This window comes from Pocillopora verrucosa, chromosome 8 (genome assembly GCF_036669915.1).
Source record: "Pocillopora verrucosa isolate sample1 chromosome 8, ASM3666991v2, whole genome shotgun sequence".
Classification (NCBI taxonomy): Eukaryota; Metazoa; Cnidaria; class Anthozoa; order Scleractinia; family Pocilloporidae; genus Pocillopora; species Pocillopora verrucosa.
This window is the reverse complement of record NC_089319.1, coordinates 49,794-71,995: the sequence shown is the minus strand read 5'-3', so window position 1 is coordinate 71,995 and position 22,202 is coordinate 49,794. Positions and strand designations below refer to the sequence as shown.

At 39.6% G+C, this 22,202-nt stretch overlaps 5 protein-coding genes across 5 annotated transcripts; 2 read left to right on the top strand and 3 right to left on the bottom strand.

Annotated features, from left to right (window-relative positions):
• The first annotated feature begins 172 nt into the window (after positions 1-172).
• Positions 173-3,475, top strand: LOC131787965 (uncharacterized). The gene is made up of 4 exons (XM_059105045.2): positions 173-307; positions 596-731; positions 1,047-1,362; positions 1,851-3,475. The coding sequence occupies exons 2-4, from the start codon at positions 624-626 to the stop codon at positions 2,252-2,254; spliced, it is 828 nt and encodes a 275-aa protein (XP_058961028.2). The 5' UTR covers positions 173-307; positions 596-623; the 3' UTR covers positions 2,255-3,475.
• Positions 3,476-8,180: 4,705 nt separating this feature from the next.
• On the top strand, positions 8,181-12,540 carry LOC131769942 (uncharacterized). The gene is made up of 3 exons (XM_066170753.1): positions 8,181-8,548; positions 8,740-11,711; positions 11,891-12,540. Exons 1-3 carry the CDS (start codon positions 8,181-8,183, stop codon positions 12,538-12,540), a joined length of 3,990 nt encoding a protein of 1,329 aa, XP_066026850.1.
• A 3,442-nt stretch (positions 12,541-15,982) lies between these two features.
• Positions 15,983-16,456, bottom strand: LOC131783870 (uncharacterized). The gene has a single exon (XM_059100645.2). It carries the CDS (start codon positions 16,454-16,456, stop codon positions 15,983-15,985), a length of 474 nt encoding a protein of 157 aa, XP_058956628.2.
• Positions 16,457-17,187: 731 nt separating this feature from the next.
• LOC131783880 (uncharacterized protein F54H12.2-like) lies at positions 17,188-18,567 on the bottom strand. Its single transcript, XM_059100652.2, has one exon. It carries the CDS (start codon positions 18,565-18,567, stop codon positions 17,188-17,190), a length of 1,380 nt encoding a protein of 459 aa, XP_058956635.2.
• A 2,280-nt stretch (positions 18,568-20,847) lies between these two features.
• LOC136283148 (uncharacterized) lies at positions 20,848-22,087 on the bottom strand. Its single transcript, XM_066171500.1, has 2 exons — positions 21,157-22,087; positions 20,848-21,046 (listed from the first exon to the last, which is right to left on the bottom strand). The coding sequence occupies exon 1, from the start codon at positions 21,975-21,977 to the stop codon at positions 21,231-21,233; it is 747 nt and encodes a 248-aa protein (XP_066027597.1). The 5' UTR covers positions 21,978-22,087; the 3' UTR covers positions 20,848-21,046; positions 21,157-21,230.
• Positions 22,088-22,202: the final 115 nt, after the last annotated feature.

The following is a 22,202-nucleotide window of genomic DNA, read 5'->3' as shown; positions in this document are numbered from 1 at the left end:
CCCGTAACACGGGTCTGCAATGCGTTCAAAGAAGAAAGGGTTATAAAATTTACCCAGCCATTAAGCTATGAGGCTATGTTTAGAACAAATAAGGTTTAGTGGGTACTTTAATGGTTAAAAATATAAAATCCAAGAACTCAAATGCAGGATATGATATACACATTTACCAAATGTCCATCGATTTATCCTTCCACCTTCTCATTTACAGTCCCCCGCCTACCAAACACCTTCATAAATAACTCGTCCCCAAGCCTGAGGGGTTTTTGTTGTGGCTGATACTCGACAAGCTTTGAAATAACAGAAAGTGGTAAGTGTGCAAAAAAGGCTTATGATTTTATAAACTCAGCTTAGCCATTTTCAGTTCATTTTTCTCGTTGCTCAGTTATAGCAAGCTGTAGTTCTACCAATTTATGATAAGTATCCATTCAAATTGTTTCGAAAACGAAACCATGAATGTATTCTCCTGCAATAACACCAAATTTTCTTGACTAATGTACAAAACCACCTCACCCATTTCATCTTAGCTTAGCCATGACAAACCCCATTCATTAAATTTGTCATGTATTTGAGATTTGTTTTGTTTGTCCTTACTCAGCCGGAGTGATTCTGTGAGACAAGAAAAGATGACTAGTAATTTGCCCTCCCTTCCCTCAGAAGTAATTGAAAAGATAGTTGCTTTCTTGCCGCTGCCAGACGTCTGTATCTGTATGTTGGTATGCAAAGAATGGAAAGTGAGTAAAGACTGTCCATATGAAAACTTTTGGTTTTAAAAGTCTCCATGGCAATTATTAAGATGTGACAAAAATTTGACATAAGTTTTCAAAATCCCAACAGGCAAGTAATCTCTCTATGGGATACATTTGTCTCTTGTTCTGTAATAATAGCAGAAGATCTTACTATCTTATTTTAAACTTCTTTGATGTACCTCTTCAAATCATCTATGAACTGTGTCAAAAGAAATAACAAAACAATTACTACTCACTTAAAATTAAAGACTAGCCAAAACAGTCATGAATTTTTTTTGTGTTTTATTTTTTATACATCAGGAAATGTTTTCATCAGAGCAGTTTAGTAAAAATTATGTGCTCAACCATTACAATTTTGATGATGAAGAACAACCTAGTGGACATCTTTATGCGTGGTCTGACCCAGAGGAATGGTTTCATTACTGGGATGACAATGAAGATAATTCCAATGTGTGGGTGTTTTCTAATCCTCCAAAGCGCTGGAAATGTGGCATTGTTCATTTAGCAAGTTACTCACTTGTCTCAGATAAACAGCTAAAGTATAAAAGTTTCCTCCGGGCTGTGCACATTTTGAGCAGAATAAAGAAGGCTGCAGAGGAGCTTGGACTGGATTGTGGTAAGTAAGACTAGGAGGAATCAGGGTTCATTTCCAAGTGGATGCGCCAAATATTCCAAGATTAAATTAAAAAAAAAAAAATCACGACAACTATACTTAGTGATTGGCTGTAACCTTTTCACTCCTAAGAGCTTAAAGTTGATTTTCCTTGCTAATGGGTACATTTCTTTGTTATCTGGTTCTGAGTCAAGAGTATTTCCCTAGTCAACAATCTTCTCAGTTTATTCTCATTGCCTACCAGTTTACAATGTATTAAAAAAGGTAAGGATAATTTATATGGTGGATACTCTTAGTGTCAAAGGTTTAAAAACTTGTGTCCCTTTCATTTGTAAATATCACACCATTTGTGATTTTTTTAATGTGGATCTTTTCTTGCTGAAGTGTTAGTCAAATTGTTATGGCTGCTTTGCTTTTTTTTTAACTTTTTCTTTATAGAAAATGAGCAGTAAAGTTGTCTTATTCAATAAGGTATGTTTTTTCTGTAATAGGTGCTTGGGCAAATGAAGGCTCTGGATTGATAGAAACATGCTTATTTCCTTGGGATAAAGATTCCCTCCCCACAGCTACAGATATAATTTCACTTTATGGTTTCAATCCTGAGATGCAAGAGAACCCACTGGTGAGGGGTGAAGGTGAAGACAAGGATAGTGGTGATGAAAGTAGTGATGATGAGGAAGATGGAGGCTGTGTTCGTTGGAAGTCTTTGAGTACATCATATGATGTTGATGTGAAGAAAGCTCATGCTTTCTTTGACTGGATGAAGGAAATTTTTTCCCCTTATATTCAAATTGGTATAGGTTGTGATGCAATGAATCCAGTTCCTTGTTTCATTTTGGCAAAACTTGCTCCAGGTTGGGTGGGGGGTATACTTTCTTCATTGGCTTTGACTTAGTCTAGTTTGTGCATGTATTATTCATTAAATTGAAAGAATGACATTGTGAATTAGATAATTAATTTAATTAATTTAATGCAAAAATACTTCCCACTGAGAGAAGTTACAACTAGAGTTAATCCTCACTAACAGACAAAGACTAATGTGTTGAGGAAGCAAAATACACTACACTGCAAATAAATACTAAATAAACACATTATACTATAACAAAAAAGACATATGCACATTATACAGTTACTGGAAATACATAAATCTATACTTTACCCCAATGCATTCATATTTAATCTTAGTGAATCACATGCAATTTCTAGGGGGGGGGGAGAGGGGGGTATGATTATATTATAGAAAATCATGAGACCATGAGCACTTTACCAAATAGGTTCTACATGTTGTTAAAGTTGTTTCATTGAATAAATATTGAGAAAAGATTATTTCTGAAGCTAACAAAATTTTGTGGGCTAGATGAGTCAAAATGCTAAAGGCAAAAGGCAGATAACATAATCAGGATAACCACATGAGGTGATGTACCATATGAGGTAAATATTCTACATCTAACTTCACAAACTAAAATATTTAAAATGAGGATATCCATTGGGCCTCAGTTTCTCTTAGTGTTTTAAATGTGTTTGTTAAAAAGCAACCAGGAGCTGCCTTTCCCTACCACAGGTTCATTCTGAAACTTGAAAGTAAATATTTAGGCCTCTCAAAAAGCAACCAGGAGCTACATTTCCCTACTACAGGTTCATTCTGAAACTCAAACGTAAATATTTAGGCCTCTCTAGGTTTAAAGTAGACCTTTTTTTAAGTTAGACAAATCTTATTTAAAAATTGCTGGTGACTGAATGTAGTAAAAACTAGATTTTGATACATTAAAATATTTAGATATTCCCTTGAAATCTTAGATGGAAACCATCCAAATGTTGATTAAATAAAATATACCTGTTATAGATTTTGCACAGGGTGCAACAGTGCCCATATTTCCATAATCTTAATAGTTAGGTTTATTTTTGTGTAGTCTTGCTGTCAGGGTTAGAAAGCTGTCAGCTCCTGAATTATTTTGGGAATTTTGGGCAAAATTTGACCAATCTCCTGTGAGATTGGGGATTGACCACTGGTGTCAGAGGTGATTTAAAGTCTAACGACATGTCAATTTGATTGATGTTTTGTAGAATTTAGATCAATGTTTTGCAAAATAAAAGCTTCTTTCCTCTTTAGTTTATACATTAAGTCTTTTATGATTGTGTAGTGTTGACAATCTCTACATTTTATGAAATCACATATACCGTTGCACGCCGCAGAAAAGGTGCTGCTTTTTCTTGCGTAACATGGATTATCATGGCTCTCCCAGCATCACTTTTATGGCTCCATAGTGTAATATAAAAAGTATAGTTTTCAATACTTTTTATCTTACAGCGCAAGCTTTCACTTTATGGTAAAAGTAGTACTCCCTGCGCGCAAAGCGGAGACCCATTACCTCGGAAATATGGCAACTCAGCAAGCTATGAAAGTAGGTTGTAACGCGTGATTACCGTAAGTCAGTCCGAATTAAAAACCGAATTTTTTAGCGCGGGAACTTGTATTGTGGGAAATTCGGACAAAAAGAGGCAGTGAAAACAAATAAACCTATCAATCACTTCAGGTATGGCTAAATTTGTAAATATTGAAGCAAACTCGTTAACGAACAAGAACGTGGGTAAAAAACTCGCCCAATCGCATTTCTCAGGGTTGTGAAATTTTTCTCTCAACGGTATAGTCAGCAATTGATACTTTATTCGTCGGAGTAGTATAGCGCGTCTGACTAGCAATTCCCGCGCGGCCTGGGTCCGAGTTTGAGTAATAATTTATTCATGCCATGTAGGTACACGTGCTAGGGTTATTAGATAATTATATTCATGACGTGTAGGTACACGAGGGTAAAAATTGATTAGCTAATGAGCGAGTGTCCATGTCGGCCATCTTTGTTGTTAGAGATAAAGGTCGGTGTGATTTATATATGGAACGGTAGCGTAAAATTCATCCATGTGGGATACCTATTTGTGTGATGCGCATGTGCACTCTTCTGATTAAAAATGTACGCATGCGCAATGCGTTAGAGTCAGTCCCTATGTGGTATGAATGTCACGAAATGTCCTATGGCTGGTACTTATGCGGTGTAAGACGTCACAAAATGTTACGTGTGACGTCATCTGCCCAGACTTGCCCACCCAAGCTAAATCCCAAGAGAGATGTTGTCTAAACTTGTCTAGGACTTGCTCAAGAGTTGTCTAGTATTGCTTAAGGCTGTCCGAATCTCTAGGGGTTAGGATTTATTATTTAAAGTGACGTCGTTGTAAGTAGAAGGAGTCATAAACATGTCTGTTTTTCATTATCCCTTCGATTTTACGCGTACATGCAAAACACGTGTCTGCTTACAACGCGTTTCACGTGGGTGGATCATCTTACATCCAATGTATTACTTGGTTGGTTACTGACATCGAGGCTATGACAGAATTTAAGCACTCTTTAAAATGGTATCGCTTACGCCATAAAAACCGAGGTATTCTTAGAGATTCAGCCAGTCTCCATTATCATGGATTGTGACAGAGCTCTCGAGAGTCCTAGAGAAATTATCTATCGTAGTTATCTCTGCTCCCCAACTCGAGTACAACTTCGATATTGACCAGAGCAAGAAAAAAGGCCGCGCAAGTGTGTTGTTACATCCAATTCCGGGATGGGAGGATCCAAGGCTCAAAAGAAAATTTCCAATCTAAAACGCAAGATTCGTCAGCAAGCATCGAAACATGTTCATTCTTGTAAGGAAAAAGATCTGGAAATACAGGAATTAAAACTAAGGGAAAGACATCATGACATTATATTTCGCGATGCCTTACGATACATTTACCACCCCTATGGAAATCAGAGATGTATCTACTATACCAACTGGGATAAAGAAGTCGCAGATGGTTTCCATTCTGCTTACCACGAAATAGATTACAGATAGAGAGACAAAATGTAAAACCATGTAAAAGTTTATTAATTACAAAAAGTACGCTACGGGTGTTGAATAAAAATGTGTAATATTATAATTGTTTGAATTGTAATTAGTAGTTAACCAAAGATAATCTTCTATAAGGGGTGCTGCTACATCTTCCTCATAATCTACAAAACCCCAACTTATGACTGGTGTGACATTACAAATCTGATTCACAACCATAAAAAAGTGAAATTGGTTAAAAAGTACAACAATTTCATCATCTTCCATATCTAAAAGACACCATAGTGTGAAAAAAAACTCGTCGAGATCCTCCAGAGGGAAACCATCCAAAGGGAATTCATTCTAAAAATGTAAAAAATTTAATTTCATAGTCATTACTTGACCAAGTCGTAGCCAACCACTCGTACCTATGGAGCTCTCTTTCTTGGATATCATAAAAACAATGTATGAATTGGTTTATGTTATACAGTGAAAGAACACAATTTAAAAAATCAACATCTTGAAAATAAACAGCTAAATTAAAGTTTTCCATGACTGATAATTCAAATTTTAAATTGCTGAAAAACCAATAGAGGGCATCTGTATCCACATAGTTTTGATGTATCTACGAAAGAGAAACCCCATATAAACGAATATGAAAAAGTTGACCATAAAAGTAATTTTGCAGTAATTCCATGGGTATGCGATTACTACCAGGTAGTATTTCAACAAACGGTAACACGGAATTAGGTAAGATATACAAATGTAAATAATGATTCCATAATTGTCTTGGCGTATAAAAACCGTGTCGTTCTTCAGCAACTAATTGTAACCTGAGGTAAAAATTTCTCATAAAACATGCTTGTATTGAAAAATAACATCTGGGAAGAGATCGTTGAAAATGTCTACGTAAAGAACGAATTAAATAGTGTGTGGTAGTCTTTATAATCGGAAATCTAACTAAAAGTCTACAGATTGATTCTTGAGGTATCTATAAAATAGAAAATAAACGTACTCGCATAAATAAATTGCTATGACAATAAGATCGGTTTAATCTTCTTGTTTCGTAGATACCCGCATGTATTCCTAACATATCACTTATTACAGTATTTTCTAAAAGAACATCAAAAAGTAATTGATAATAAAATGTATCGGGAAATAAGTGATGCGCTTGAAAAAAACTATTTTGAAATTCCATACAAAATTGCACATGAATCACATAATATTCCAGTCTATTTATTATAATTCTTAGAGCTTGAAAAAGAGCTCTTAAAGAATTTCGAATGAAATTTGTTTCTTGATCAGTCACATAGAGCAAACATAAAGTTGACAGGTAATCATGTGGAGGAATCTGAAATCATTAAAAAAAGTCTAATTGAATTGCTATTGTGTAAAATGTCGTAATAAAAAGAAAAATGAGCTCTCATATAAAATTCAGACTCTCCTAAATGTCAATAAAATTTAAAGAGCAAAAAAAAAAAGGTTATCTAAAACGTTCACGAAACATATAGTGGCAATAACGAATAGAATCACGATTTGAATGCGCAGGGAAACGCAATTGAAACCTAAAAAATTGGTATAGTACTCTTCTAATGTGATGAAAAAAAGCTACTAAAAACTCAGCGAAAGGAAAGTGTTGAGTCAAAAACAATCTGCGTATATGAGCTGGAACGATTTCATCGATATAGCGTTCAAAATACGTGTTAAAATCTGGAGGTTTATAAATTTCAATTCGAATCAAATCATGTTCCACATCCAGTCTAGTAAGAATATTCCGCATATCGGTGATCAGACGAAGTAAATAATTGCTCATAAACTCATGATCGACGATAAAATACGATGCTTCAAATACGTCATGCATCTAAAGATGAATAGAAAAAAGGTTGTCTTAGTTTTTTTAAATTTTTTTTTTGAAATGTTCACGCAAACAACGATTCGTAAAATAAAAAACACACACCTGTTGAATCCTGGCTTCGAGTGCTCCAGGTTGAAGCAATGCTTCCAAATCTTGGATGGCCTGTTGTCTTTGTGCTTCTCTCCTTGCCAAATCCTCGTTTATCGGTGGATTTCTTATTGGATCGATGGCGGCTTGGGCAGCAAATGGTCGTCGGCAGTGTCCACATGCAGCCGATGTATGGACATGTTGCTGGTAACATGCACGGTGAACTCGTCTTGTACAGCATGGTGTCGCTGTAGCATTATACATGTTTACAGTAATTGAAGTCAAACAGATGAAGCAATCGTAGGGCGCTCCGTCTTCTTCGACATCCTGACGTCTTAATCGTCGTGATCTTCTAACAGGAGGCATCTAAAAGAGAAAAGCGAAGTAAAATGTTAAAAAAGCAAATCTAGCAAATAAAAAACGAATCGCAATCACAAACTTACCTTGTGTCACACTTGTAGTTCACGTAGAAGATCACACACACACGTCAAAACTTCTTCTTACTGATAAAGTAGTCAAATCGTAGTCAAAACCTTGAACCAACAGTTGACGCTTCTGCTTTTAACGCAAGTTGAAAAGTGGAAAGCGTTTCAACTACGTTTTCGAATAAAACAGAGCCCCTTAGGGAAAACAATTAAACAAATTTGAAGCTGCCTGAGGCTGCCCAATCCCCTAAGGAAATCGTCGCCAATCAGAGTCGTTGTATACAGCCTGAAAAATTTGAAATTGAAATTTCAGTTGACGCTTCTGCTTTAAACGCAAGTTGAAAAGTGGAAAGCGTTTCAACTACGTTTTCGAATAAAACAGAGCCCCTTAGGGAGAACAATTAAACAAATTTGAAGCTGCCTGAGGCTGCCCAATCCCCTAAGGAAATCGTCGCCAATCAGAGTCGTTGTATACAGCCTGAAAATTTTGAAATTCAAATTTCATAAAAAAACTACTACAAAGCTTGTGCCATCATCTCAAGGCTGCAGATGTAGATGAAGAAGTAGTAAAGTGTAAAGTTGTAGATTGAATTGAGGGATCGAGCGATGGCGAAACGAAAGTTTGACGAAGTGGAATATGGGGATGATGGTATTTCGGATGACTTATTAAACGAAATTGGAGAAGTCTTTGAAAATCAATATGGCAACGATGTGACAGACTCGCAAATGGTTCAATTTGGTCGTGAATTGGATCAACAACAATTAGATGCCCTCGACATTGGTTTGGATGAACACCCTGAGCAAATTGGTGGTGGTATGCCCTTGTTTGAATTTGATTTTCAAAAATTTGGTCTCCCCAAGCGGTGGAAGAAATCATCGGCGAATCAACAAAGATATCGCGCCACATTAAAACAGAGGCGTAACCCAACAAAGAACGATAATGTGGGAAAAGAAGTCACGGAGGCTTTAGTCAGGTAAGATGATCATGATTTAGTTTCTGTCGTTAAGTAATTGCTACGAGCACTATGAAACAGACATAGATAAAAATCATCATGTGTCTTCGATATACGGAGAAGCTGACCTAGCAATATCAAAACTTGTCTTAGAAATTAAAAATGAAAGAGAAAAAACTGCTAGATCCTTAAGGACCTTTTTTATTTCTTAGATCGATGAAAGAAACACTCCATCGCAAAAAAGTTACCGACCAGTGGCAAAACAAAACATTGAAAGATACAGATGAAGTGTTTTTAAACTTTAAAGCCGAGAAATTTGACCACCATGTACAAACACAACGCTTTACTGTCGGTGAAATCATGAATGGAAATGGCGAAGAGCGATTTGGTGCATATATGAACCAACTGGCCAATCAACTTAACTCGAATGAATCTTTCAGCCCTGAGGATAAGTTCGCCGTCGACCTCACCATCGTGCCAAAACCAAAGGAAGGTGGTAAATCTAAATTAACAAAGGGAAGACATAATATTGAAGATGTTCTCCACAACAAACAATGTGTGTTACCGATTAAAAATTCAGAAGACAACCTTTGCCTTGCAAGAGCCATTTGTCTAACAAAAGCCCACTTGCATAAAGACGATGGTGTAGAGGGAAAGCGTTACTATAAGAATCTTGGAAATAATCCGAATGTGCTCACCCGATGCGCCAAATTCCTTCACAAGCAAGCTGGTGTGCCCGAAGGCCCTTGTGGGCGTGCCGAATTAGAAACGTTTCAACAGTACCTGGCGCCCGACCATCAGTTGAAAGTCATGACCACATGCTATCCATATTGCATTACGTTTCAAGGAAACGTGGAATCGCCAAAGTACATCATCCGCCTCCTGTATCAACCAGAGTACGAAAGCGATATGGGTCATTACCATGGATGTACGTCTTACCTCGGATTCCTGGAAAGATCGTATTTTTGTGACACGTGCAACAAAGGCTTTGACCATGACGACTTCCGCAACCACCCATGCGAGGGCCGTCGCTGTAAAGCATGCAAGCAGACCGAATGTGGTACAAAACCTCACGAACCCACCCTCCACTGCTCAGCCTGCAACCGCCATTTTTACAGTCAGAACTGCCTCGCCTTACACCGCGCAAAAAACATCTGCATGACCCTAGTACGATGCGGTAACTGTTGCAAACAATTTCAGCCAGACCCCCAACAGCTACACCGTTGTTACTTTGGAAAATGCTCTAACTGTAAGGAGTACGTGGACCTTAGAGAACACAAATGCTACATTCAACCCATCCCTGAACAAGAAGATTCACCCAAACGGAAAACGAAAGCCAAAATCAAGAAGCATTTAAAAATAAACCCCGAGGCATCCGTGTACGAAGAACCACCCATCTTCGTCTACGCGGACTATGAAGCCATGATCAGCGAAGACGGAACACACCTACCCATTTGCGTCTGCGCTCAAACTTCCGACAACAACACCTCCTACACGTTTTATGGCGACGATTGCAGTAAACAGTTTCTGGAATTCTTGACGAACCTTACCGAAGATCAGTACAAAGAACCGCGTGAAGTCATCTGCATATTCCATAATTTAAAAGGGTATGATTCCATTTTCATACAGCATCAGCTTGTGATAGAAGGAAGAAAATTCGATGTGATGATTCCTAACGGCACAAAGATGATTTCTCTGGAAGCTGGTAAAATCACATTTAAAGATTCCATGGCTTTTCTTCCCATGGCTCTGTCTGCATTTACCGACACCTTTGGTCTCACCGAGTTGAAAAAAGGCTTCTTCCCACACAAGTTTCATACGCAAGAAAATCGAAGTTATGTGGGTCCGTTACCTGAAGTTTCTTACTATGATCCGGAGGGAATGTCGAGTAAGAAAAAAGAAGAATTCGAAGTGTGGTATAGAGAAGAAGCAGCCAAACAACACCCATTTGATCTCAAAGAAGAACTGCTTGCATACTGTCACTCAGATGTTGCGTTACTGAAAGCTGGATGTCACAAATTCATCCAAGAATTTAAAAGCATCGCCGGTTTCAATCCTATGGAAAAATGCGTTACGATCGCCGCAGCGTGTAACCGTTATTGGAGGAGGAAACATTTACCCTTAGATCTCATAGCAGTAGAACCTTCATCGGGGTGGCGAGGTGCCCGTATGAATCACTCCAAAGCATCGTTGGAATGGTTGATGTGGCAAGAATACAATACCGGAAGTCGAATTCAGCACGTACGTAACGGAGGAGAGTATCGTATCCCTGTTGGCCCTACCTCGTACTTCGTGGATGGTTACGATGCACAGACCCGCACAGTCTTCGAATTTCACGGGTGCCTCTATCATGGTTGTCGTACCTGTTACACCAATCGCAAACAAATTCCGTTCTGTTCCAATGGGTTGACCGTAGAAGCCTTACGCCAACAGACCAGTCAGAAAATCCAAAAACTCCGCGGTAAAGGGTATCGAGTGGTGGAAATCTGGGGGTGCGAATGGGAGAAAGAGAAGAAAGAAACACCAGCCATTACCGAATTTCTAAAAGATTTGGATATCGTCCCTCCTTTGAACCCAAGAGAAGGTTTTTACGGTGGTAGAACGGGCGCCGCCTGCCTGTACCATAAAGTAAATGAAGAAGAAAGAGAAGAAATCCGCTACATCGACGTAACCTCTGAGTACCCCTACGTAAACAAGTATGGTACGTACCCTGTAGGCCACCCGGACATCTATTTGGAACCAGAGAATCAAGACCCTAGAAGTTACTTTGGCTTGATGACTGTGGACATCACCCCACCCGCTGACCTGTATAACCCAGTCTTACCTTACCGTCATAAAATTGGAAACTCCTACAAGCTGACCTTCCCGTTATGCCGTAAGTGTGTAGAAATAGAGACACAGAAAGAACACATGCTGGAACGCGACTATCACTGCCCACACAGTGATGAAGAACGAATGTTACGAGGCACCTGGTGTACCCCAGAGATAAATAAAGCGATCGAAAAAGGATACCGACTCGTCCGAATTCATGAAGTATGGGACTTCCCGCAACGTCGAAAAGGTCTGTTCCAGCCGTACGTGGACACCTGGTTAAAAATTAAGCAAGAGAGCGGTGGCTACCCAAACTGGGTGCGGACCGATACGCAAAAAGAAAAATACATTCATTGCTATGAAGAAAAAGAAGGTATCCGACTCGACCCTACCAAGATCGTCAAGAACCCCGGAAGAAAAGCCACGGCTAAACTCATGCTTAACTCCTTCTGGGGAAATTTGGCCAACAAAACAATAAATCGAAGACCAAACAATGCACGCAACCCTACGAACTCCTAGATCTGCTTGACGACCCTCTCTTCACGGTGACAGACATCCGTATTCTTAATTCCGAAGTAATAGAAGTATCGTACAAACGCTATGAAGAAGATCCTTACAAAGGGAGCAATACTAATATTTTCATCGCAGCATTTACCACCTGTTTGGCCCGCCTTAAATTGTACGAATCGTTGGAGAAGTTGGGTGACCGAGTCTTATATTACGATACAGACTCGGTCATATATACATGGAAACCGGGGCAGACAGAAATCGAGCTTGGCGACTACCTCGGCGACATGACCAACGAGCTTGACAATGGCGACTTTATTGTAGAATTCATCTCCGCAGGTGCGAAGAACTATGGGTATCAAACAAAGAATGGTAAAGTGGTGTGCAAAGTAAAGGGATTCTCGCTAAATGTACGTGGTGCCAAACAGCTAAATTACGACATCATCCGCCAAAATATTTTGGATGAGGTTCTTCACCCGTTAGATGAACAAAGAAAAACGCTGGTAGTCAACCCGACCCACTTTGTCAGAAACCCCACTTTGAAAAAAATCAAGACTGAGACTCAGACTAAGTCGTATCAACTCGTGTTCGACAAGCGAGTTTTAGATCATTCGCACGGTTTTAAGTCTTATCCTTACGGATATTCGCGACTGGATGCACAAGATTTGGAGAACATGGACTTGTTGCTTTTATAAAAAAACAAAACAAAACAAAACAAAACAAAAAAAAACATTGACACTCAAAGCGAACATTTTTTAAATTATTTTTTAAATAAAACAAAGTTTTAAAAAAGTTTTCATGACGTGTTTGTTAATTCTTTAAGTAAACGGTTAATTCTTGAATCCCTTGGGTGACCACTTCCATTTCGGTGAGGCGTACTACTTTTCGTAACTTTTCATAATAATCCCTTCATGTTTCTTCGATTTGTTTTTCTTGAGAAATCATGCATAATTTATATTTGCGGCATCGACATGAATACACTCGCGGCATCTTTAGTGTCTACAACTTAACAAAAAACACTACACTGAACGTTTTCTATGTTGTTCAATATTATCAAGCCATTTCTTTGAAAAATAAGTTCTTTCCTCCACGTTACGTATCATTTCTTTTAATTGGAGTTCTTTTTTTTCTTCGCATGTATGATCCGTTTGCGTTTCTTTCTCTTCTTCTTTTCCTGGGCTTCGGTTTTTGGCGGCGGCGGCTTCAGACAGACAGCCTCTGGCTGCCTCTTTTTGGTTAAACATGTTATCTCACTCGTCTAAAATGCAATGTGACTATAGAAGCGCCGTCTGTAAACTGAGCCAAATTATTATTTTCCGACTCACTCATCTGTGTTTCCACCACATCGATGTGATTCTTACGTAACTTGATGTAATGAATCTGCTTGGGTTCGTAATAATAATTTCCTTCCAAGATTGGTTGGTAGTGTATTTGACGTATAAGATCAGTCGTCTGATCTCCCACGCGTACTGGAGCACAAAGCGAGGAATACATATACAAGGTTCGTGGGTAAGGTAAATTTAAGTAGGTACTTCTCTTAGTATTGATAAAGGTCCAGTTCAGATCGCTAAGAAGAAATCTATGATATTTCTCCGCAAATCGGTCTTTCCATGGGATCTCATATCTGTAATACGCCAAACTGGATGTAGTAAGCCTCCTATCATAACTCCACACCGTACCACGTTTGGTCACTGTGAGATTATGCGCCGGTCGTGATACATTACAATTCTCTTCAATAGGACCACTAACAATACGACGATAAGGAACTGTTGTTTTTTTCGTCCAACCAAACAACTCACACATGTCTCGAGGTAACTCAAAATAGAGACCGTCACGAACTTCTTGATGAGTTATATCAGTCGATTTTACCTTGTCTGCTGTTACAGTAATCGTTTCTTTATCCTCATCCGCAATCACTTCAAATTGTGCACTGTGTCCTGAAGAAAAATGACTCCCAAACGCCGAGCCCATATTCATAATACATTTTAAATGTTCTTCATCAAACAAGGATTTGAGTAAATCGTGAACTGTCTCGATACGATGTTGTTTGATGTCTCCATACGTGACATTGTAAGTCACTTTATGTTGTATATCCCCAGTGGCTACTTTAACTCGTCCTGTGGTTAGCAAGACATCATCGTCTTTTAATCCTTTGAGGTAACTAGACACCTTAGAATCGTGTGGAAGCGAAATACTACTCAATCCCACTTCCCACTCTCCTTCTAAATCGATGCGTTTGTCTAATCGATTTTTCCAAGAATTGTTTTTGTTGTCTGGAAAATATTTCAGACTCCCATCATTACTGGGTAACGTCAAGTAAAAAGTATCACCTGACATGATGTGCTCTCGATAACGACACAACTACAAATGAACCGGAGACACACACTGTGTTGCATTTTCACAAGTTTTATTTCATCATTGTAGAGGCGTTACAATTTTGTTTTAAGTTTAGCTTGCATGATTCGCTTCACAATTTGCTCGGTTAAACTCTTCTTGCCTGGAAACTTATCGATTCCGGCTACCATCTTACGATCTGCAATATGTTTGTCAGCGAGTGATTTAGCTTTACTGTAATCAATATCGTGCTGTTTGGCTAATCTATCAAGACGATTAATTCCTGGATCACCACGTTTTAATCGCTTGGCTAATTTTGTACCTGGACCCATATACTGGTATCCGGGCCAATGAAACTCGACACCTAACTTTGAAATCCATTTCTGAATATCAAATTTTCCTCCTCTCTGTCGTTTCCTTTTAGCCTTAACTAGGACGGTTCTTGCCCCTCCCTTTGCCTTTCTTCGACTTTGGCGTTTCGTCATCTTCAAACACTTGATACGGGTCGTAACCTCTCTTTTCCCAAGGTTCCCAGTTACCAAATTCTTTGAGTCGTTCCAACTCCGTGCGATGCTTTTGCGGTGTGGGAACAGGAAGTTTTCGTTTCGTTTTTTGTATCTTTTGGGATGGAGCTGTGAGAAAAGGAATCTTGGACGTTCCCGGTTTCGCAGGGGTCACGTGTTCGTTCTTGATCCCCACAGGTGTGACAGGTTCCCTCTTGAGTGTCATCTGAGGTACGGCGGCTTGTCCTTTCATATTTATGGATTTAATGAGTTCTTTTAACAATCCCTCTTGCAACCCCTCCATGAGATTACCATCATCGTCTCGAGGTGGAGGTTCTACACCACCGGCGATAGGAATCTGTCTCAATTTGTCAGTAAGCTTGCGTTCTTGCATTAACAATTCTTTTACCACAGGTTCTTTTAAAGCAGCAGGAGTAGATGTATCTTCTAATAACAGTTTTGCTTCGGCGGCCACGCGTGCGGCTTTGTCCAGAAGAGTACTTTCAGTAATTTTTCCCTTGTAATAATCTACCAAAGCTCGAAACTCATCGGGTTTCACCATTAAGAACGTCTCCATAATCGCCACAAGGGTTCCACCACACGCATACGCAACCACCGAAACAGTTGAGTTATTGTGAGTCTACACTCGGTTGAATCCTTATAGTCACTGTCGTCGTCGTCGTAGTTGAATTGCAAATCAAACTTTATACCCGTGTCCACTTCGTTTATACCTTCTTGCACGGTGACAGTCATGATCTCTTGAAACACTGACAGAACGCGTCGTTCATACCACTCCAAAAGCTACCGCCTGTTTGATTCACAAGTAATTGACGCCGCTTTCTTAAAGAGTTCCTCCGTTTACCCAACTCTCTCAACATCACTCTATATTTCTTGAGTTTGGCAACGGTGGGCGGTGATAAAGGTATCTTTTTCTTCAACATGTTCAACGTGAATTCACTGACGGCATTGATTTGATCTTTACTAGCGTGAAGTAATTTTTCCATACGACGCTTTCTATTTTTCTCTTGTAAAATAGATTTTAAAAAATCCACATTTCTCTTGAAACTATTAATCATCGCTTTTTCTTTGTAAGAGCTTCTAGGCCTTTTTTAGCCCCAAACGATGCAGCTCCTCCAAGGGCACTTAAACCCAATGCTTTACTTCCAGCAATGAGGGCTGGAATGAGTGCCGCTAATGGTAGGATACCTCCTTTTTGTCTTCTTTTGGTTAGTCTTCTTTTCACTCTTCTTCTCCTTCGGGTTGTGGGCATACTGCGCTTATAACTAGGCATCTTTCTTATTTATTTCTCTCTGTAACAGCGTACACACCCTTCGTGTCGTAACAAGTGACTTAAAAGTCTCGTAGAATCTCTACTTGCAGGGTGTACGTCAAATAACAAATAACCATAGGGTCTGTCCGTACATGCATTATATATATCCATAACAGGTAGCCACTTGGTCGGGTATATCTGTAGCAGTAAGGTGCGCAACGCCACTTTATCTCTAGGATTTTTAAAGGCAATAATGTATTGCGCATTCCTAGAGATGGTTTTGGCATATTTTCCTTGAGGGAACATGTCTTGGCAGAGATAACACACGGTGACATTCATGTGGTGAGAATATTGTGTGAAAAGATTAAGTATTTCTCTGTCATCTCCTCCCTCCGACATGAGATCATCCAAGACAAGAATACCCCCTCGTTTATCTCCAAACCATGTTGTTAAATCGTCGTGGGTAGGCACTCCTTTAAAAAATTCTATGCCATGGCGTTGCATGTCGTCAAACTTATTTTGCCAGGATCCATAACAGTAATGCACGCGGGTCGGTCTTTGGTCAAAGAGGTCTAAATTTTCCAAAAGTAGGCGATGGAGAAAGGTGGTTTTTCCACAACTTGTAGGGCCCACAATCAAAATATTGGAAGGGACTTTGAACGAAAATCCTGGTTCCACACACTTGAACATGATTGCTAAAAGCGAGTTACACAAAAGTGACACGATTTTATTTCATTCCTTTTATTTTATTAACGATTGAATGATGTCTTCTAACATGTCGCCTACTTTATCATCGTTGCCTACATAATCCTTTTTAGAAAACATGGAAAAAAACTCATCCATACTCTTGCGTCTTGCTTTACACATTAAATAAATGATGGCATAGTTTCCACAACTTGCGGTTTTTACAGATTGTAATGCTCGAGTATTTTTACGCACGTAAGGCCATCGGTTTAACCATACAATGAATGGTGTCAGAAATTCATAGGTGGTTAAATCTAAACCATAACTATCTAAAATTTCACAGCTATCGTGTTCGGTCCACACAGCTATCCAGTGTTCCCCAGGTTTGTCTGCAGGGTGGGTATTGACAATGTAAGCTCTCGGTTTCACACGTTCAGGCGACTCGGGTAGTTCGTCACAGGCTAAAGCACTCACAAAGTACTTGCGGAGTTCTAGATCGCTATCCGCTAAAGCGTTGAGTTGATTCGTAGTAAGCCACACAAACTCCATCACTAATGCACTTCCATCGTGGTAGCTCCTTTAATGCCATCAATTTCCATAATGCCTTCATATTCAGCATAAACGATCACCGTTTTCTGACTTGCTTGCCCTGCACATTTAATGTGAATGTTGATGAAGCCTTCATTTTTAGGTAGAAGAACCGGGTCATCGTGACTTCCATTGGCCACATTGGAAAACGCAAACAGCGTGCAATTTTTTCCATGACCCCAGTCTTTGAATCGCACCATGTTTCCTGCATTTCTGTACAGACAGCCAGTAGCATCCAGAAATCGGTGATAACCCACCAAGTCTTTTTGACCATTAGCCGTGTTGAGTTCCAAAGTCTCGTATGGGTATTCTTCTCCATTCACAATTTGTTTGATGTATTCCACCCCAAATTTTCCAAAGGCCAAGGGGTCTTCGTTGTATTGACCATTGAATGCAGTAGTTTTCAGAAGACCAATGATGACTCTTTGGGGCACCTTTCCATTGAATGGGTTGTTGATTTCTTTAGAAGTGGCCCCATTGTCTAAGGGAAACTGTCTCATCTCGGTACGGATCATGGGATACTTGGTTGGGGTTTTGGTCATCATACTCATCATGCTCATGTAGACGGCTGGGTTTAGGGACACCAGACATAGAAAGAAGGTAAGTTTAATATCCTCCGGGTTGACTCGGACTTCCTCACTGGGTGGATTGGCTTCTCCATTCATAAATAAAGCTGCTGGATTCAGATAAAATTCCAATTCCAAAAGAGTTTTGGGGACGATCCATTTTCCTTGGTGAAACGCGTCTATAAACGGTTTCATTCTCAAGATTCTCCTCTTTCCTCCTGCATAGTAATCTGTTGCATCTGCTCTCTGTCTCTTGATGCTTTCTTGATGATTTATGGAAAGAGCTGTATACGCGTCATCATCCATCTTGACATTTGCAGCGGTGTAGGTTACAGGAGAATCAATTTCGTTCCGCCATCCAGCTGGTTCGAGTATCGTCTCTCCATCATTCCTGTCATAATTAAGGATCGTCTGTATGAAAGCTTTAAGATGGTACATGTCTACTTGTTCGGTGAGTAAGGTACCATTGGCTCTGAAATTGATTTGCTTGAAGAGGGTGTGTGCAATATTGTTGGCTGGTGAAGTCATCACGCCTACATTGTTTGCGCGTGCTGTGAGACTGGCATTTTCTGTGGTTTTGAAACCCAAATCCAGTTGGACAAAACTTCTCGAAAGATCGATGAGATCTGATTGTCGTTCCACGTACACTTGGATAGGAGTAATACTAGATGTCTGAGGTGGTATTTTGACATATCGGTACTTTACCGTAGAAAGATCTGTAGGTGGTATTCTAAAGAGATCTAGACTTGAATTCTGCTCTGCCCCTTTGATAGACATGGTGATGTGTCTGTTTCAACGTCTTCTGCGTTTATGCACACGTTGTCGTGTTCCTATTTTCTTTATACGACTTGTGAGAAATCCTCCTCGTTGCTGTTGTTTTCTTCTTCTCCCTTTATACCTTTTTAAGATGGAAGACACAGGATCTGTCGGTAATGTTGTGCCTACACCAATGATAGGATCACTTTGACGTACGGTGCTGATGCGGACCATGTTTTATTCTCCAAAAATATCGTTCAACCTCTTGGCAACTTTTCTCTTCAATTCGTTCTTGAGCGCTTGGGAAGCCCCTCTCTTTATACCTCGCGGCACTTCTGATAACGAACGCTTTTTGACACTGCTTTTAAGGCCTCCTGTTACACCTTTCAAAAAATCTTTAGCCATGTCTTTGACCCCGGCACCTATTTGAGGATCACCCCAGGATCCGATAAAAGGTGGTGGGGCATAAGGGGAGGGGGTCTGCCAGCGCATGAGACCACCACCTCCTTGTTCATTTGGCACATACACTTTAAAGCGTCTCAAACTTCCTCCTCTCATGATGCGATCACCACAAACACACAATTCACTTTGAATCTTTTTTATTAATCCAACTGTTATATTTGCTAGGGTACCCTTTCCACTTGACAAACAATTTATCCTTTTGTCTCTTTAATACTTTTTCCACTCGAAAATAAGTCGCTTCATCTACATGTACTTTTTGCAAATCCCACACATAAAATGTGCCTTGTAAGGGCGTGTCATCCAATTCTTGCACTTTATAGGTCGTCACCATTCCGGGTACGACTTTACGAACTTGAAACACTTCTTCCGTCCATCCTGGTAGATACCCTTTCTTAAACGGTCTAAATTTTTTATTCAATCGGACTTTATCGCCTACTTTAAATGCAGGCTTTTTTTCTTTCTTAGTCTGATATTTCCCATACAAATTGTTCCACACTTCTTTGGCATTGGATGTGGTGACTTTAGCTGGTGTGGTTTTAATACTCCTGTGATAGGTGCGATTGTATTGATTGACAAGTTTGGGCAATATGTCTACATATTTGAGTGTGTTGGCAGCCGTGAAATAGCGATACAATTTCGATTTAAGGGTTCTATTAAATCGTTCGACGATACTGGCTTTGGCATCTCCATGAGTAGAAAAGTGATGAATCTCCTGTGTTTTCATCAATGATTGAAAGGTCTGATTATAAAATTCTTTGCCTGCATCTGTCTGTAACGTCTGAGGTTTCCTTCCTTTGGCTTCCTTGAGTATTTTTGCAAACGCATCCGTCACATCTTTTCCAGTTTTCTTTTTAATCGGCCGGGCCCACGCGTATTTGGAAAAGGCATCGATCACGACCAATACGTATCGGTATCCCTTGTTCTGTTTGGATAGGGTCTGTACTTCGATCAAATCTGCTACCCATTGTTGATCAATGTCGAACACCACCACAGGTAAAAATTCTCCTCGTCGACGTCTGGGTTTGTGAAGCGTGTACGCCAATTTTTTCTCTAATTCTTTTTTACCTTGAGCAATAGAGATCTTTTGAGCTTTGGCATACGGTGCCACACCACCCAAACTACCGACGACACCGGGTTCGTCATACAAGTCGTCCTTGACATCTTTCTTAATGTTCTTAACCATAATAAATGACACCAAAGTTTGAAGCAATGGTAGGTGACCCAATACTTATGAAGGTACTGCGTATACAATTGATTCCACGTCTTATATGTATACTTCCCATCATAGTATCTCATAAACGTCATCAAATGAAAGATACGGTCGTGTAGTGGATGTAGGTGTGGTTTCACGACAAATTTAAACACCTCAACTTCCATGTCTTCGGGAACCCATTGGTAAGGGATTTCATGCGGCTCATCCTCTTCGAAGACGATATGTGGGATGCGATCACAAAGCCACGACACCACTCGATAATGCAAGTAGCATAGCCATTGACTCCACGAGGTAAGCATGATGAACTGGTGATTTTTTTTCATCGCCGACCCTTTTTGTAATGCTTGACATTATCCATAATGCCTTTTAAAGCCTGTTTTCCCAGAAGTTTACCAAGTGTTCCAAAACCTGGTGCAGGACCCGATAACAACATACTTGCTGCGTAAGCTAATTTATCGGTAAGAGAGGGACCTCTACGAAGAATTTTCTTAACCCTACTCACAGAAGCACCCCCACGTTGATTGCGTTTTCTTCTTTTAATCAGTGACCGTCTTACACGCCTCATGATAGACACAGACAAATGACACACTGTTTTCGGTGATACAACTTTTATTTATTTATCCATATTATCTTCTAAAAACTGTACATGATGACTAATACATTCTAAGTCTTTATCCGACAATCCTAAGCGTCTAGCTAATTTTCTAAACTTAGGCATACCGATCAACCAAGCGATTTCAACATGATCGTCCATAGACAATGTATCTAGCTTTGTGTTTCTACCCATCAACCGTGCGATTTCAAGATGGTCTGTACTTATCCCATCTACAAAAAAAAAAAAATTAACAAAACTTGGAATTACAACTAAAAAACACGTGTAAGAAAAGTTTGAATGAACACTATGCCTAAAAATTAATACATTTGACTCTCATTACTTTCTTTGAAGTAAAGGAAAAAGGGCTTCTAATAAATCAGCAAATGTCATCTTGACATCTAGTCCTGAAATGAATCATTCACATCCATCCGTAAGAATTTGCACTGACCTCTTGTTGGGTTTAAATCGCCACCAGGTAAAAAGATCACAGTTATGTCGACTGCATCGCAAATACATTTTGCCATAATTTGTTTCTGATTGAGTCAAAGACAATGTGGGAGTCATTCCACATTCGCACACCATCTTGTCAATTCTGTCCAGGGTGAACCAGGGGTGACCCTGTCTTTGACATTCATAGTAATAACGTTTGTAATCACTGAGATTACAAAATACTGGGCAACGGGCGGACGAGCAACGGAGGAATACATCGTCACAATCTTCTTTTTTAGATTTTAATTCCTCCATCATAGTCTGGTGGATGGGACATGGATAACTGACTTCCACACTGTCCAACAATTCTTCCAGAGAAGAATAATGAAACGTACCTGTACCTTCTACGCCAGGTACGATTTCTCCTTCTTCCAATACTTCAGTCTTCTCCAGGGTTGATGGGTCATTATGAACACTTTCCACCAGCTGGTTCAACTCTTTCAGAGGAGATGTTTGCTTAGATGACTTGACTTCTGGTTTCATATAATCCACCTCGAACTTGGGTAGTTTCACATCTTTAGCAACAAAGTCTGGGTTCTTCATAGGCAGTGCATCTATAACGAGACTACCTTTCAACTTGTTCTTAGCCCATTCTTTCTTATTCTTCAAAGTCTCTTTCTTGGCATAAGGGTGAACCCTCTTTGATGTCTTCTTAGTCTTGTTATCTTCCATCTTGCTTTCTTGATGCTTGCTTTACACTCTGCCAGTAAGAAATGTGATTTGACTGCTACAACGACTCCACTTTTATAAGGAAAATATATGATCTTGATTGACAGGTCCCTCTTGGGAGATTGGGCAAGTTTGGGCTGAATCTTTTAGACTTAAATTTCGTAATCTTTTTGTAATCTCTTCCACACGTTTCTCTACATACGCTTTTCTTATGTTCCTAATCTTCAC

What these genes read in the sequence shown, in the direction of transcription:
- LOC136283148 (XM_066171500.1), bottom strand. Translation starts at nt 21,977, where the DNA reads ATGGAAGATAACAAGACTAAGAAGACATCAAAGAGGGTTCACCCTTAT.
- LOC131787965 (XM_059105045.2), top strand. Translation starts at nt 624, where the DNA reads ATGACTAGTAATTTGCCCTCCCTTCCCTCAGAAGTAATTGAAAAGATA. An exon ending in TGGTATGCAAAGAATGGAAA is followed by an intron (nt 732 to 1,046) that starts GTGAGTAAAGAC and finishes TTTATACATCAG; the next exon opens with GAAATGTTTTCATCAGAGCA. An exon ending in GGAGCTTGGACTGGATTGTG is followed by an intron (nt 1,363 to 1,850) that starts GTAAGTAAGACT and finishes TTTCTGTAATAG; the next exon opens with GTGCTTGGGCAAATGAAGGC.
- LOC131769942 (XM_066170753.1), top strand. Translation starts at nt 8,181, where the DNA reads ATGGCGAAACGAAAGTTTGACGAAGTGGAATATGGGGATGATGGTATT. An exon ending in GTCACGGAGGCTTTAGTCAG is followed by an intron (nt 8,549 to 8,739) that starts GTAAGATGATCA and finishes TTTATTTCTTAG; the next exon opens with ATCGATGAAAGAAACACTCC. An exon ending in TTGCTATGAAGAAAAAGAAG is followed by an intron (nt 11,712 to 11,890) that starts GTATCCGACTCG and finishes TCACGGTGACAG; the next exon opens with ACATCCGTATTCTTAATTCC.
- LOC131783880 (XM_059100652.2), bottom strand. Translation starts at nt 18,567, where the DNA reads ATGTCTATCAAAGGGGCAGAGCAGAATTCAAGTCTAGATCTCTTTAGA.
- LOC131783870 (XM_059100645.2), bottom strand. Translation starts at nt 16,456, where the DNA reads ATGCAACGCCATGGCATAGAATTTTTTAAAGGAGTGCCTACCCACGAC.